At 41.5% G+C, this 16,863-nt stretch overlaps 1 protein-coding gene across 1 annotated transcript in view; it reads left to right on the top strand.

The window, feature by feature from the left end:
- Positions 1-16,863, top strand: part of CSMD1 (CUB and Sushi multiple domains 1) — a 2,070,704-nt gene that overhangs the window by 1,714,409 nt on the left and 339,432 nt on the right. The window contains exons 22-23 of the mRNA XM_070781602.1: positions 5,597-5,766; positions 12,729-12,885. Of these exons, the coding sequence (XP_070637703.1) occupies positions 5,597-5,766; positions 12,729-12,885 (327 nt within the window). The remainder of the gene's footprint in view (positions 1-5,596; positions 5,767-12,728; positions 12,886-16,863) is intronic.

Raw genomic sequence — 16,863 nt, 5'->3', positions numbered from 1 at the left:
TAAATAAGCACAGCCTTGTTGTACTCCTTTCCCAATTTTGAACCAGTCTGTTGTTCCATGTCCAGTTCTAACTATTGCTTCTTGTCCTGCCTGCATACAGGTTTCTCAGGAGGCAGGTAAGGTGGTCTGGTATTCCCATCTCTTTAAGAATTTTCCACAGTTTGTTGTGATCCACACAAAGGCTTTAGCATAGTCAATGAGGCAGATATTTTTTTTTAATCCCCTTGCTTTTTCTATGATCCAGCAAATGTTGGCAATTTGATATCTGGTTTGTATGCCTTTTCTAAACCCAGTTTGTACATCTGGAAGTTCTAAGTTCATGTACTGTTGAAGCCTATCTTAAAGGATTTTGAGCATTACCTTGCTAGCATATGAAATGAGTACAATCGTACAGTAGTTTGAATATTATCTGGCACTGTCTTTCTTTGGAATTGGACTGAAAACTGATGTTTTCCAGTCCACAGCCACTGCTAAGATTTTCAAATTTGTACACTTACTGAGTGCAGCACTTTAACAGCATCATCTTTTAGGACTTGAAATAACTCAGCTGGAATTCCATCACCTCCACTAACTTTGTTTGTAGTAATACATACTAAGTCTCAATTGTCTTCACATTCCATAATGCCTGATTTTAAGTGAGTGACCACACCATCTTGGTTATCCAGGTCATTAAGACCTTTTTGGTATAGTTCTGTGTTTCACTGCCCCCTCTTCTTAATCTCTTCTGTTTAATCTCTTAATCTGCCTCTGTTACATCCCTACCATTTCTGTCCTCTACTGTGCCCTTCTTCTTGTGAAATGTTGCCTGGATAGCTACAGTTTTCTTGCACAGATCTCTAGTCTTTCCCATTCTGTTGTTTTCCTCTACTTCTTCATGTTATTCATTTAAAAAGGCTTGATTATATCTCCTTACTATTCTTTGAAAGTCTGCATTCAGTTGGGTATATCTTTCTCTTTTGCCTTTTGCATCTTCTGTTTTCTCAGCTATTTGTAACGTCTCCTCAGACAACCATTTTGCCTTCTTACATTTCTGGGTTGGTTTTGGTCACTGCCTCCTGTATAATGTTACGGACCTCCTTCCATAGTTCTTCAGGCACTCTGTCTACCATATCTAATCCCTTGAATCTATTTGTCACCTTCACTGTATAATCATAAGGAATTTGATTTAGGTCATACTTGAATGAACTAGTGGTTTTCCCTACTTTCTTCAATTTAAGCCTGAATTTTAAGCAATAAGAAGTTCATGATCTGAGCCACAGTCAGTCAGTTCCGGGTCTTGCTTTTGCTGACTGTATAGAACTTCTCCATCTTTGGCTGCAAAGAATAGAGTCCATCTGACTAACCACATTTCCAAAGGCAATAAAACCCAGCAGGTGACCCACCTGGCACCTGGGAATTCCCGCCCCCCCACCCTTTCCCTCATTCTTCACATCTGAATAGTGGTAGTTCTCAAGATTCTGCTTCCCCCAGGGCTCCTCTCTACCTGGCCTAGAGAAGGCTTCACCTTCACACCCTGAAGACGCTCCTGCCTCCAGGACTGCCCACCGGGGGGGCCGCAGCCCCAGAGTGATCTGTCTGAATTCAGAGCCTCCCCCCACCTGTCTGTTAACAGAATGTGAGGCAGCCTCCGGGAGGGTCAGTGTTGTTCACTGGGAGACCCTCTGACTTCCCACCCAGCTCAATCATATACTTGAGCTCGGGCACACACCTACACTCACGTACAGACGCACTGCACAAGACACAAAATTGCCTGGTTCTCTAACCTGAAGGCCTCTCTCTTCACCGCTCCTTACTCACAGCATGCACCACCTTTTCTGCCAGACTGCCCCTCCTCATTTTGAATGCCCTCCCATGCAGCTCTCTCCACCCCGCTTACTCCCTGGCTGGAGAGGGACCCTCCGGGATCACCGTCTGAGCCAGTAAGCTTGTCTTCTTGTCTCTGTCTCCCCAGCCAGGCTGACCTTTCCTTTACAGTGGGGCTGCCTTAGCCCAGATCCAGCTCTGGGCCATATGCAGTAAATGTTTGTCAAGCAATTGTTACTTCTCTCAGAGTGCCTATCTTGATCTCACAGTTTGATTCATTGGCACTCTGTGTCTATCTTTCGTCCTTCAAAATCATAGAAAAAAGAATAGCCTATCCCTAGCCAAGAGTTACAGATCCATTCTGAAGATCACACCTGGAGGAAGGCCAAGAGAATTATAGCACACTGCTTCACCTTTCCCTAATAAACACCTGGTTATAAGCAGAACTTTGAGTGGAAACCTGGGCTGAGAACTGCCCTGACCGGTACTCCTTACGTGAAGAAGTGTCCCTGTAAGATGGGAGGCACTGTGGGTTTCAGCAGTGTTTAGAGGAGCAAGTCTTCAGCAACAGAATTTGAATCCAGATCAGTGTAAGTAGGCAGATTGCATGCATGGTCAGTCATTCAATCGTATCTGACTCTTTAAGAACCTGTGGACTGTAGCCCGCCAGGATCCTCTGTCCATGGGATTCTCCAGGCAAGGATCCTGGAGTGAGTTGCCATTTCAGCATATATTTTCACCTACTGTGTTACTATCAAATAGTAAATTAATATCCCTGATAAAGTATCTCTTAATATTGAATATTAATACTTATAGATAATATGGTAATGCTCTGGGTGTAGACTTTCAGCTTCCAAAGCTGTGAGAAATACTGATTAATGTTGTCCTTTAAGCCTCTCATCTCTTTTGTTACATCACCCAGAGCTGAAAGACAGCCTGCACAGGTTGATGCTTTTGTACAGAAGAATTAACTGAAAAATCAATTGACTCCTTTCTATTTTTTTCATTTACTTTTATAAGTTTAGTTCCATTACAAAACTCTAAATGACAATTCAATTTTAATTACAGTTTCAGGAGGTTCTTTATAAAAAAAAAAAAAGAGCCAATGATTCATTTTATGGGAAATTATATTCTTTCATCTTAAAGTCATTTTAAATGGATTATGGAAAGAACTTAAAATTGACACATTTAATTGCTCCAGAAATGGACATTTGCAATGGATGTCTGAAATCAAGTTCAAAGAATTTCTGAAATTCTGATGACTTGCATTCTTTAAGTTTCTGAGCACCTGCTTTTTCACTGTTTGTCATATTTCACTCAATTATCTCCTATGGGACCGTCTTGGGCTTTAGATCACTTACTCAGTCTTCTTTACACATTCCAGTTCTTTCATTTGAAAATCATGTTTCATCTGTCTTTGTGACTAGGACATTCAATTGGAAATAAACTTAAGTCATTAGCCTGCCTCACAAACAAGATCCCAGTGCAAACGTTCCTGTTCCATGGCAGGATATTTTGTGGAATGTTAAGATGCTCAATCATGACAGCCTCATGTTCCTACTCTTTTGGAGTCATACATTCGTATGTGTTCCTCGTGGGTTACTTAACATCTGTAAGCATAATTGATAATAAATATTGTACTTTGACAACATAGTGTGGGTGTTACTAGACCACCTGAGATTCAAATCCCAACTCTGTCAACCACCCACCCTGCCCCCATGTGATCTGGAGCAGGTTAATTAATCTGCCTCAGTTTCTTCATCTGTAAAATGGACTTAGCATTGATACTGACCTCTTAGAATTGTTTTCTTTATTTAATGATGTAATACTCATAAAAATGCATTCAGTTCAAGTGACTAATAGACCAAAAGAAGAATAGATTGCTGTACCTAGACAATTTTTATCAACCCTTTTGTTGTTCAGTTGCTGAGTCATGTCCAACTCTTTGCAACTCCTATGGACTGCAGCATACCAGGCTTTCCTGTCCTTCACTATATCCTAGAGCTTGCTCAGACTCACGTCCATTGAGTCAGTGATGCCATCCAACCACATCATCCTTTGTCTTACCCTTCTCCTCCTGCCTTCAGTCTTTCCCAGCATCATAAGTACTTATTTGATCTTCCAGTGTGTTCCTCTAGACTGGGAATTCTAGAATTTGTTAACATGTCCATTTTCACACTATGACTGTTTCCTTTAGAATCTCTGGATTCCCTGTTTTCTTTTAGTGTGTGTCCCCTTTTCCAAACAGCCATCTATCTGGTCATCTCTGTGCTCCAAGCTCTCCAGGGATCCTGGTTCCATGACCCCCAGACACTCCCTGCCGTCTGGGCCAGGGAGTGTTTGAAGCCAGATCTCCTACGTTCTTCCAAATGTTACCCTGCTTCAGTCATGCCCACAAGGCCACTTGTGCTTCTTTCTTAACATTTTCTCCCCCATTTCCCATAAAACCCCCCTTTATGCCCTTTTGGAGGGAAATTAAGAGCAGGGGAACCAAGTTCTCCTGTGTTTTCTCCCTGATTCTCTTCCTAGCCCGCGTATGTGGGGATATTCTGAGATTCAAGGGCACAAATCATCTGGAGCTGATCCTGAATCTCCAGCTTTTTCCTTCCATCATCAGGCCAGGGAAGCCCCACTCCTGGTGCAGAGGAGGACTTCAGTTATTGTCAGAGAGAGACTGGGAAGTCAGAGATTTGTGATTATGAAGACAGGCATGCCTGGGACAGCGCCAGACTGTGTGACCCTCAGGAGGCCCCCCCCTTTAAAGTGACCCCTGCCCCCCTCTCACCCCCATTGTGTGCAGGCATTTTACTTATTTTCAGTTTCCAACTTGACCATTACTCTTCACACTCAGGCTTGTTTTGTTGGAATGTTAAAAATCGCTGTGCTTATCACATAGTGTGGCTGATAAGTGATTTCATGCAGAATCACATGGAGCATTCTTGTCACACAAGCATGCACACATACACACACACACATATGCAAACACACACATGCAAACTCAGGGCAATTTTATCTTGTTATAGTTGCTTTGGATACTTAGAGTTTTAGAGGTTAGCCTAACATGCTCACTTTCCTTGGTGAGGAATGGGTGCTGAGCGTCTAGGTGACTTTCTCTGGTGACTAGTCTAGGTGACTTTGGCAGAAAGTTGAGGGCTATATTTGTTTTCATTTTTACTCTGATTTAAGTTCTTTATGCAAATTTGGATCTAGAGGTGAACTGCCCTCTCCTTTCATCAGGAAAAGGGGAAAAGAATGTATTTTCTGCCATCAAAGGGACTTCTATCCCAAGACAGTTAGACAGGCTCAGGACTGTGACATGGCAGTGGGAGACTCAGTGGTCTGGTCCATGGTTAAAATCCCATTTAAATGCATCCAGGCTAAGGCCATGGAATGCCGACAGGGAGAAGTACGTGGACATCACTGTGGAGTCAGCTCGTAGGGGTCAGCAGGGACACTTCACGAGGCAGAGCTGGGGCTCAGACAGGCGAGCACCCAGGGGTCAGTCAGAGTGCTCAGACTTACCTGTTTCACCCTAGAACTCTGCACGATAGGAGGAATAAGCAGTCTACTAAAAGAAACAAGAAAATCTTGAAAATGGGATGAATGGGGATATCTTTCCTGTCCAGTTGGTAAAACAGTGAAAAGAAGCTGTTAGTCTATAAAAGCAATATGTTAACAGCAGACATACATTGAGAGAGAAGAGGGCTGCCATGATTTTAAAGTTTTTATTTATTAAAATCAGTAATTCCACTTTTGAATCTTCTTTCTTTTTTTAATGTCCTGTTTATTTTAGCTGAATGTGGAGCAAGTGTCAAAGGAAATGAAGGAACGTTGCTGTCTCCAAATTTCCCATCAAACTATGATAATAACCATGAGTGTATCTATAAAATTGAAACAGAAGCTGGCAAGGGGATCCATCTCAGAGCACAAAGCTTCCAGCTGTTTGAAGGAGATATTCTGAAGGTAAAAATAATTTTCTTTAATAAAACTCCATCTTTCCTTCTCAAGGAATAAATAGGATCTTGATCCAGGTATATCATAGATATAGACATATACCTATATTAACATATCTTTATATATACACATTTTTCCCAATTTGCTTATCCAACTGGTTTGAGATAGTGGTCTCTAGCATTATGTGTGTTGGACTTTAAAATATCTCAGTCTGTAATCCTGGATCTGAAATGCATTCACTGTGTATCTTAGGCATATTTTTTTTAAGATTTTTAAGTCTTAGTTTTCTTATACATAGAAAACATGCAATGGTGCCTACCTTTTTTGTGATGTTTTGAAAATAATATACTATAGATACATATTAGTAGCCTTGTGCCTAGCGCACACTAGGAGTTGTATCAGTAAAAACTCACAGGATCCTCAGACCAACCCTTTCTGCAGTCCCTCTTGATTTGTAAATGTGGTCATGACAGAGCATCCTTCAGAGCTGGAAGGATCTGGATGTGACAGTGGAAACAAACCTGACCACTGTCCTGGGACCACCAAGCAGGGTGTGTGTAGAGAAGCCATGCCAGGAGGAGGCAGTCTCACACACAAGGCTGAGTTGTGTTCACAGAACTCTGGGGTATCCAAGGCATGGGGCCAGCCACAAGGGTCATTGCAGTAGGTGATTCTTAGCCTCAGAGCCTCAGGGAGCTTCTCTGGGGTGGGGGTGGGGAGGTTCAGACGTACACACCACTCACATTCCAGATGGACTCAGGAAAATGGGCAGGGAAATAGATCCACATCTTGCTTTGACCTGAAAATCTCAGCTCCAACTGCAAATGCCACCAAACTCCTTCTGAAATACTTTCCATATCTCCTGAAACTATGTCAGGAAACTGGGACCTCCCTGGGTCTAGGGTCTGAGTAGGCACTTGCACCCCGAGCCTCATGGAAAGAGACTGGTTTTGAGCAACAAAGACTGCACTGGCCACCATCCAGCCTGTCCACAACTGGTTCCAGGGGGACTGAGCACCTTGTCCATCATCGCAGCTGGTTTACAAGAAGGACCGGTCTCATTCCCTTTCTAAAGTCCTAGGGTGCCCACTCACATGTTCTTCTACACAGACACACACAATGTTCCATCTCAGGGCCAGTTAACTTGGCTTGCTTGAAGCTGTGAGCATTGAGAAGCTATGCAAAGAGCCTGCTACAGGAGGACTCTAGTGCCCCTCAAGGGTACTCTCTGTGTGCATAGTGGATGAAGAGGATTGCTGGCAGTTTCCACCATGTGCACAGGTCAAGAGAAGCCTCCAGACTCAAGTGCTCCCTTCCTCCAAGTCCACCCTTGACTACGGTTCTAGGTCATAATTTAAAAGACAGATTTTATTTTAGCTGTTCTTTCATTGCAATGGTCTTTCGAAAAAGCTCATGTTGGCAGTATGAGTCACTGTAATTAAGAAGTGATTTTCAGGTATAAACTAGAGTATCCTCACTGATCTTGAAAAAGTTAAAGTCGAATCATACAAAACTATTTTCTTTGCTAACCTCCCACTCAAGATGTCAGCAAATTTGGGAAATACAGCAGTGGTCACAGGACTGGAAAACATCAGTTTTCACTTGAATCTCAAAGAAGGGTAATACCAGATAACGTTCAAACTACCATGCAACTGCACTCATTTCACATGCTAGCAAGGCTATGCTCAAAATCCTTCAAGCTAGTCTTCAAAGTATGTGAATCAAGAGCTTCCAGATGTACAAGCTGGATTCAGAAAAGGCAGAAGAAGCAGAGATCAAACTGCAGACATCCACTGGATCAAAGAAAAAGCAAGGGAATTCCAAAAAACATCTACTTCTGCTTCATTGACTACACTAAAGCCTTTGACTGTGTGGAGCACAACAAACTGAAAAGTTCTTAAAGAGATGGAAATATCAAACCATCTTACCTTACAGCGAATGGTGTCAGATTCCTGATCTCCAAAAAAGATTTAGCTTTAGGACCAGGGACCAGGCTTGATCACTCAAGAGCTTTTGTGTACCAGAGTTTTATTAAAGTATGTAAAGGAATAGAGAAAGCTTCTAACATAGACATCAGAAGGGGACGGAGAGTGCTCCCTCACTAGTCTAAGCAATGGAATTATATACTTTTTTAATTGGTTATTACAATAAATCAAAAGAATATCTCAAGGTTGTAAATATCCTACTAGACCTACTCCATAATTTACATTTAAATATGACAGAATTAGAATTAATAATATAAAGATCTTACCAGAGCCACTCCCATAATATACATTCTAAGATAACAGGCTTAGTCTGAAGGTTTTCAAGGAGAAGCTGTCCTCAAGCAGGATACATTGTTGTTATGTAATGCTTAGTATAGAGTTTGAACTGAGTTGTTTGTTGTGTAATCATCAGTTCTCCACTTAAAGAAAACACACACACACACACACATTTTATGTGACTAAGACTAAGAAATGGAAAGGGAAAAAAGGCATTTGTCCTTTCCTCCTCCTTGAGAATTTCAGACCCCTATCTCCTCCTCAGGGACCCCAGATTTCTTATCAACCTGACTAGGAATTGACTGTCTCACCTGTATCCTGAGAAACTTTTATGTAGGTCAAGAAGCAACATTTAGAACCAGACATGGAAAAACAGACTGCTTCAAAATTGAGGAAGGTGTATGACAAGGCTGTCACCCTGCTTGTTTAACTTCTATGTAGAGTACATCATGCAGAATGATGGGCTGGATGAATCACAAGCTGAAATCAAGATTTCCAAGAGAAATATCAACAGCCTCAGATATGCAGATGATACCACTCTAATGACAGAAAGTGAAGAGGAACTGAAGAGCCACTTGCTGAAAGGGAAAGAGGAGAGTGAAAAAGCTGGCTTAAAACTCAACATTTAAAAAACGAAGATCATGGCATCCATTCCTATCACTTCATGGCAAATAGAAGGGAAAAAGTGGCAACAGTGACAGATACTATTTTCGTGGGCTCCAAAATCACTGCGGACATTGACTGCAGCCACAAAATTAAAAGATGCTTACTCCTTGGAAGGGGAACTATGACAAACCTAGACAGCATATTCAAAAGCAGAGACCTCACTTTGCTGACAAAGGTCCATATAGTCAAAGGTATGGTTTTTCCAGTAGTCATGTATAAATGTGAGAGTTGGACTATAAAGAAGGCTGAGCACCAAAGAATTGATGCTTTCTAACTGTGGTGCTGGAGAAGATTCTTGAGAGTCCCTTGGACAGCAAGGAGATCACACCACTCAGTCCTAAAGAAACCAATCCTGAATATTCATTTGAAGGACTGATGCTGAAGCTGAAATTCCAGTACTTTGAAGTTTCAGTACCTTATGTGAAGGCCAACTCATTGGAAAAGACCCTGATATTGGAAAAGATTAAAGGCAAAGGAAGAAGTGGGTAGCAGAGGATGAGATTGTTAGATAGCATCACCAGCTCAATGGGCATGAATTTGAGCAAACTCCATGAGATAGTGAAGGACAGGGAGGCCTGACATGCTGCAGTACATTGGGTCACAAAGAGTTGGACATAACTTAGCAACTGAGCATAATGTAACATACAGCCTTTAAGGTACACTTTTAAGAACAATTAATAATACTTTGGTGTAGGTGACTGATTAGAGACACTGCATTAAATATACACTGATGAGTATTATTGGAATGGAAGAAAGCAGATCATGTGCATTTGTGATTGTGTTTAAACTTGTTGATTATAATAAAAAATCAGAACAAAATCTTGCTTGCTGCTGCTGCTAAGTCGCTTCAGTCATGTCTGACTCTGTGTGACCCCATAGACGGCAGCCCACTAGACTCCTCTGTCCCTGGGATTCTCCAGGCAAGAACACTGCAGTGGGTTGCCATTTCCTTCTCCAATGCATGAAAGTGAAAAGTGAAAGTGAAGTCGCTCAGTCATGTCCGACTCTTAACAACCCCATCGACTGCAGCCTACCAGGCTCCTCCAACCACGGGATTCTCCAGGCAAGAGTACTGGACTGGGGTGCCATTGCCTTCTCTGAAAATCTTGCTTACCAAATTGAATCCCAGAAAAACTGTCAGTTGTCTGAAGTACTGAGATATTTTGCAAGCATATATTTTATTGACCATGCTAATAAAGATCAAAGTGTTAAAAAGTTTCATGTGGGATTATCTTAATTTTAATTAATTTTATTGGCATATAGTTGTGTTAGTTTCTACTGTCCAGCAATGTGAATCAGTTATATGTATACATATATCCATTATTGATACTATACTTAAAATAGATAAGTAATGAGAACCTCCTGTATAACTTAGGTAATGCTATGCTCTTTGGTAACCTAAATGGGAAGGAAATCCAAAAAAGGGGATATAGGTATAGAGATTATCTTAATTTTTGATCTTAAATGCTGTTTACATTGCCCCCATATAAATAGCATGATTTATACCATACAAAGGCCACATTTCCTATGTATACACCCTCCCACACATATAAACATGATGTTTCCTTGTTTTGAATGGAAGAATCATGAAAGAGAGGTATATTAATAGTTCTAAGGAGAATGCCATGGTAAAATACGTAGTGGAGAGAGAGGTTAGTTTTGGAAAGAGCTCTGCAGGGTAGCGCCTACAGGCCTAGGGCTGGTCTCGGCATTGTCATTCCAGGATCCCTTGCGATGTTTTCTAACCTGTACTCATCTGGTCCCTTGGCTGTTCCACACAGAGCATATGGCGCTGATTAGGTGCCAAGCTCTGAGGAGATTTTGTAGTGCAACTAGTTACAGTCCTGCACTAATGTGAGACCCAAGGAGCCTTTTCCTAATGACCGAAAGGGACACTTTGATTCTAGCTGCTTGTAGATGAGGAAATACACTACGAGGTGTTATCTTGAGCTAAAATTGCTCGTCACTAATTTCATTGGAATTAAAAGTCAATGCCTTTGCCTTCCAACACTATCTGGGTTGTTGCTTGTGATACATGTGAAGCATGAATCCAGATTTTCAACTTGAGAGAACTGACAACATAATATCCACACTCGTCAGTTACTTCTTCATTCAGAGATTTTCACTGTCAAGCCCAGTGCTAATTGCTGGTGATGTAGACAGATAAGACAGAATTACTTTTCTGCAGAAGCTTGTAGTTCAGCATGGCAGTGGGTCAGTTTTTGTGGTTGTAGATGAGAGGGTCCTGGGCACTATAGACAGCAAATAGTGCTGTCTATGTGAGCTATTAAATCTCAGAGAAGCACTCAGACAAGCCAGGATCAGTGGAGGCGACCAGCAAATGGTGCTTCAGAGCTTTGAGGACTAAACCTAGGCATGTGTTTATCTGCTTTAATGCTGCCTCCTCTCTACAGATTCTTGTGAATCACAGAGAATTACATGGCATGTGAGGTAACATAAGACCTTGCTGGAAAGGCCTGGACACTTTATTTTTCAGCCAGAATGCTCTGGATTTAAAAGTCTTTGTAATCTGGGTGTCAGAAATTAAAGCATGTACATTAAGCCAAACAATGATTTGTCCAGTACTAGCTTGACGCTAGTAAAGGGTATTTGATTCTCCTAACTCGAGCATGAGTGTATTGAATTAAAATGCAATCCAATCGTGAACCATAAAATTAGTTATTCCAAATGTGTCCTCTCCATTTAGGAGTGTGTGAACCTGTATGTCAGTCTGTCAAGCAGCATTCGTGGTTTCCATGCACATCAGAAGAGTGATGGGAGAGGAAAAGGAAGAGTTAATCTCTGTGAGGGAACTAGACCGCTCTGGGGGGCTACCAAGCACTGTGATGTTTTAATTAGTTAGGATTTTTTCATCGAGAAAAGCTGGATGTTCTCCAGTATGATGTGATACATTTGCATTCTTTCTTCTAAAAAGCCCTCATCCATACATGGTCCCTCGCTATGAACACTCACAATGTTCCAAGGCAAGTGGCCGAGCCTCTCCCACTAAGCGTTCCAGTGTTGACCACTTACTGATGGTGTGAGGGCTCAGTGCTGAATTCCACTAGAACGTGAACACGTTTTTTCCGGCATTAGGAAGGTTCTGTCCACGCCCTAAGATTGTTTGACACAGTCCCTGCTGGGGCAATGTGGCTGGCACCCCTGTACTCCTAGTGTGGACCTGAGAAGGCACCACTTCATCTCCCTTGGGGCTTCCCTGGTGGCTTATGTGGTAAAGAACCCTCCTGCAGTGCAGGAGACCCAGGCTCAATCTGTGAGTCAGTAGGATCCCCTGGAGGAGGAAATGGCTCCCCACTCCAGTATTCTTGCCTGGAGAATCCCATGGACCGAGGAGCCTAGTGGTGTACAGGTCATGGAGTCGCAAAGAGTCAGATACAACTGAATGACTTACACTTTCGCACTTTCCTTTCCCTCACCCATGATGTCTACTCAAAACCGAGCCCAGTCCTCTTGCCTTCCAGACACCCAGAGTGTCCACTCAGGCTGTACAACCTCCTAGAAAGACAAGAGTCAATCTCGAAGTGCTTCAGAGCAAGACCAGACACCAATTCCTCTGTTAGGGCAAATTCAAAGCTGAAGTCACCGCAGGCACAGGGATGAGAAAGTGGGACAAAGCTTTGGCACCACACCCTGTGACACGTTCCGATGGGAGAGGGGATGTCCACAGTGAACCGCAAGACGTGCTTTCAAACTCTGCACACGGATCGGGAGGGAGGGAATGTGGTAGCCTCTGGAACCGGGAAATGCAGACGCCTAGTGATTCCATTTTACATGAGCAGAGAGAACCCAGCATGATGCAGATAAATGACCTGGGCACAAGTGGAATCTTTTGTTTTTAATGTAAAGGTAAAAGTTAGAGAAAAAAGGATGGTCTGGCCGTGTCTACTCGGCTTTCTATCAACTGTGTAGCTTTCTAAAGAATTGTATAAAATCGTGTGTTTGAAAGTTTGGATCTCTTGTTAAAATTGCTGGCATATGAACAGAGCTCAGTGACCAGGGTGCTCGTGCTGTGGTTCTCCTCAGGTCTATGATGGAAAGGACAGCTTGTCGCGGCCCCTGGGCGCCTTCACTAGGAACGAGCTGGTGGGGCTCGTCCTGAACAGCACCTCCAACCACCTGTGGCTGGAGTTCAACTCCAACGGATCCGACACGGACCAGGGCTTTCAGCTCACCTACACCAGTAAGTGCTGAGCAGGTTAACCCTCTCGCATTACTTTTATTTTCTCGGGATACAGCTGTTACTTCACTAATATGATACCTTTTAAATATCAATTTTTTTTTCCTGGGCCCCCTCTTGTGTTTTTGGATTGCTGTTTAATTCTGTGAATTGTTGAACAGGCAGTAAATTTAGACACATTACCAGAAGCAGGAGTTTGAAGCATATTTATTTAGGCATATTCATACTCTCTTAACGTGGCTGTACGTGAAAAGAAAATGTCATGACATTGAAGAGATATTAGGGTCAAAGTGATTGTGATTTAATGCACCTGACAAAAATTCATAGACATATGTATGAAAGATTTTGAATGGATGATACAATTAATAGTAACTGTCTTTGAATGCCTATGACACATTGATACTTTTCTGTTATATCTATTACATTCTATACATTCTGTAAGATAGATTACATGTGTGCAAAATATAATAAATAATTTATACATATAAATACACAGGTACACACATATGGGTGTATGTATCTCAACTCTGTTGTAAGCACTTTCTTCTCACAACTAATTTCCTATGAGAAAACTAAACACAAGTAATTGCAGCATGTGTCCAAGTTATCAGGTAGTGAGCCAGTAGAACCAGGATTGGATCTGGAGCTCACAGTTGTTTGTTTGTTTTAACTTTTTTAAAAAAAAGTATAAAGCAATTAGCAATGCTGTGATTGTTTCAGGTGAACAGCAAAAGGATTCACCCATGTGTGTGTGTGTGTGTGTCCATTCTCCCCAACATTCCCCTCCCATCCAGGCTGCCACATAGCATTGAGCAGAGTTCCCCGTGCTATACAGTAGGTCCCTGTTGGTTATCCATTTTAAACATAGCACTGTGTACGTGTCCATCCAAAACTCCCTAACTATCCCTTCCCTCCAGCCCTCACCCCTGGCAACCATAAGATTGTTCTCTAAGTCTATGTAGCTCACAGTTTTAAGCAGTGTTCTTGTGTCCCCTATTAATATAATTAATATAAGTTAATATGGAAATGCCTTTTTTTTTTTAAAGAAAAATAAAATTTAAAAAGTAGCTATTTGGTATGGGTAACTAATTAAAATTGAGTAATAAATTAACTAAAATGCTTAAAATCCACAAGACAGCCTAATTCTTCACTGATTTGATGATTAAAAATCTTTGTGATACCAAATACTATGACATAGGAAATTAAAATTTTTGGATTTTGAGCATGAAAGTATGTTAATGATTATCAAGACTGATTCCTTTATTTGACAGATAAGCAAATGAAGGCCTGAAAAAGATAATAACTATCCCAGACACAAAGCTAACCCAGAGGCCTTAAAGGAAGATTAATTGCCTCAAATCCCCCTTGGTAGGTGAAATTGCATTTGAAGAATTACAAGCCTTTTGGGAAAAACAGAATTACAGTCTCATGGACATGATGAGAAAACAAATGTTTCACTTTCATAAAAATAACCATTTAAAAGACTCCATGAAGTGAAACCATATTAGTTATATTGTATGCAAATAAATTGCTAGCAATTATATTACCAAATAAATGTATGATTATAATTTTTGTTTACTAGAATTCTTCTTTTCAGAATTTCACACTCAAAAAAGTTTCACAGAGTTCTTATCAAGCCAGTTTGCTCTGCTTGCAGATAAAATGTAAACCAGCCTGATCTCTTTTTATTCCTGCTGCGGGTTTTTCATCAAACGCTCATCAAATGTAACTTATTGCTTGTATGTGTCAATACTCGCTTCCCAGCTCTTACACTGGTCTTACAGTTTAGAGGAACATGGGTACTTGAGAAGGAGGATAGTGTGAATACTCTCCAGGTAACTTTCTGAGTTTACTGGAGTCAGGGCAAGCCCCAGGACACCTGGATTTCCTCCACCTCTTGTATTGTGTTAGCTTCTCTGACAAATCGTGCTTCTTACAATGCCTTGTCAGCGAAGAGCTGAAAACCTTGGTCCTCTCTCTTCTGTGCATCTTCACTACTGAATTCTTGGTGCCACCCTGGCATGGAGGTTACTAAGCCTCATAGAAATGTATCATGTTTGATGTGTTATACCACATTATTTCTCAACCTTAGTTACCCCATTCTATTTTCCCTCTAACAATTTCAAAGGAGAGAATTTCTTAAAAAAAAAAAAAAAACTTTTTATTGTATATTAGAGCATAGCTGATTAACAATGCTGTGATAGTTTCAGGTAGAGAGAGAAGGGACTCAGGCACACATATACATATGTCCATTCTCTGTCAAACTCCCCTCCCATCCAGGCTGTCACACAGCATTGAGCAGAGTTCTCTGTGCTATCCAGTAGGTCCTTGTTGCTTATTCATTTTAAACATCGTAGTCTGTACATGTCCATCCCAATCTCCCTAACCATCCCTTCCCCTTATCCTTCCCCCCTGCAACCATAAGTTTGTTCTCTCAGTCTGTGAGTCTCTTTTTGTTTTGTAAGTTCGTTTGTATCACTTCTTTTTAGATGTCACATATAAGGAATGACATGGCATTTCTGCTTCTCTGACTTACTTCGCCCAGTATGACAATCTCCAGGTCCATCCACGGCGCTGCAAATGGCATCATTTTATTCTTTTTAATGGCTGAGTAAAATTCCATTGAATGTTGTGGTATATATGTACCACATCTTCGTTATCCGTTTTTCCGTCGATGAACATTTAGGCTGCCTCCATGCCTCAGCTATTGTGAACAGTGCTAGAGTGAACACTGGGGTGCATGTACGAGAACAGTGATTTTAAATTCATGAGCATTCATTTCATATAGTCTCATGGTCATGCAAAAGACATCAGGAAGCAAATTCACACCTGCTGGAGTTTATAGTCACTTTATTTTTTTTTTACTTTATTTATTTTTATTTTTTTCTGGAAATTCTTTTTTTTAAATTATTTTATTTTTAACTTTACAATATTGTATTGGTTTTGCCATATATCAACATGAATCCGCCACAGGTATGCACGTGTTCCCCATCCTGAACCCTCCTCCCTCCTCCCTCCCCATACCATCACTCTGGATCACTTTATTTCTTTATCACTGAAATGGGGGCTACTGAACTGTTTCCAGAATCCTGACTTCCCCTTTACTTTCCAAGTGGCACTGAAGAAAGCCCATATACCCTAAAAGCCTGTGACTGGAGTGACGTTAGAGGCTGTAGGCTTCATCTGTGTGTCATGCTCACATTCCCTTGTCAAGAAGAGTGGCGTCAATGTGTTCTTCCCAGTCCCTCCAGCCAGCACGTGATGTTTGTCCCTGGTTCTCCATGTCACTGTCCAGTCTGTTAGAACTTTTGCTTGTCCTCCCATTTCTGAGTAACTTTGAGAAAATTTGAAGCCATGGATCTATTCATGGGCACTTTCCAATTATGTGAACTTTATTTTTTTTTAACACAGCAGCACAAACTTTCTAAAAGAGTAAGAAAGAAATACTGGTGACTGCATGAATTTAGCTCTTAGTTGAATCAACTCGATGGGAGTAGCTCTCTTTCCTGCCTGTCTTCCCTCTTTGCCCTCACCTTCAATAACACAGATGCTCCCTGGGTACAAGTCTTGTTCCCAAGATTTTCCTGGAGCTAGAACGCACTGCCAGATAGAAAAAAAAAAGATATTTATAATATAGAATGGATGGTGCTGATGGTTATAATCAAAATATTATTAATTTCTCTTTAAATTCTTAGGTTTAAATACTCAGTAATTAAGATAAGTCCTGGGTGTTATTGGAAGGACTGATGATGAAGTTGAAACTCCAGTACTTTGGCCACCTCATGCGAAGAGTTGACTCATTGGAAAAGACTCTGATGTTGGGAGAGATTGGGGGCAGGAGGAGAAGGGGACGACAGAGGATGAGATGGCTGGATGGCATCACTGACTTGATGGACGTGAGTCTGAATGAACTCTGGGAGTTGGTGAATGACAGGGAGGCCTTGCGTGCTGCAATTCATGGGGTTGCAAAGAGTTGGACAC

This window comes from Bos indicus, chromosome 27, assembly GCF_029378745.1.
Source record: "Bos indicus isolate NIAB-ARS_2022 breed Sahiwal x Tharparkar chromosome 27, NIAB-ARS_B.indTharparkar_mat_pri_1.0, whole genome shotgun sequence".
Lineage (NCBI taxonomy): Eukaryota > Metazoa > Chordata > Mammalia > Artiodactyla > Bovidae > Bos > Bos indicus.
Note: the sequence above shows the minus strand (reverse complement) of the source record. Positions and strands in the feature narration are given on the sequence as shown.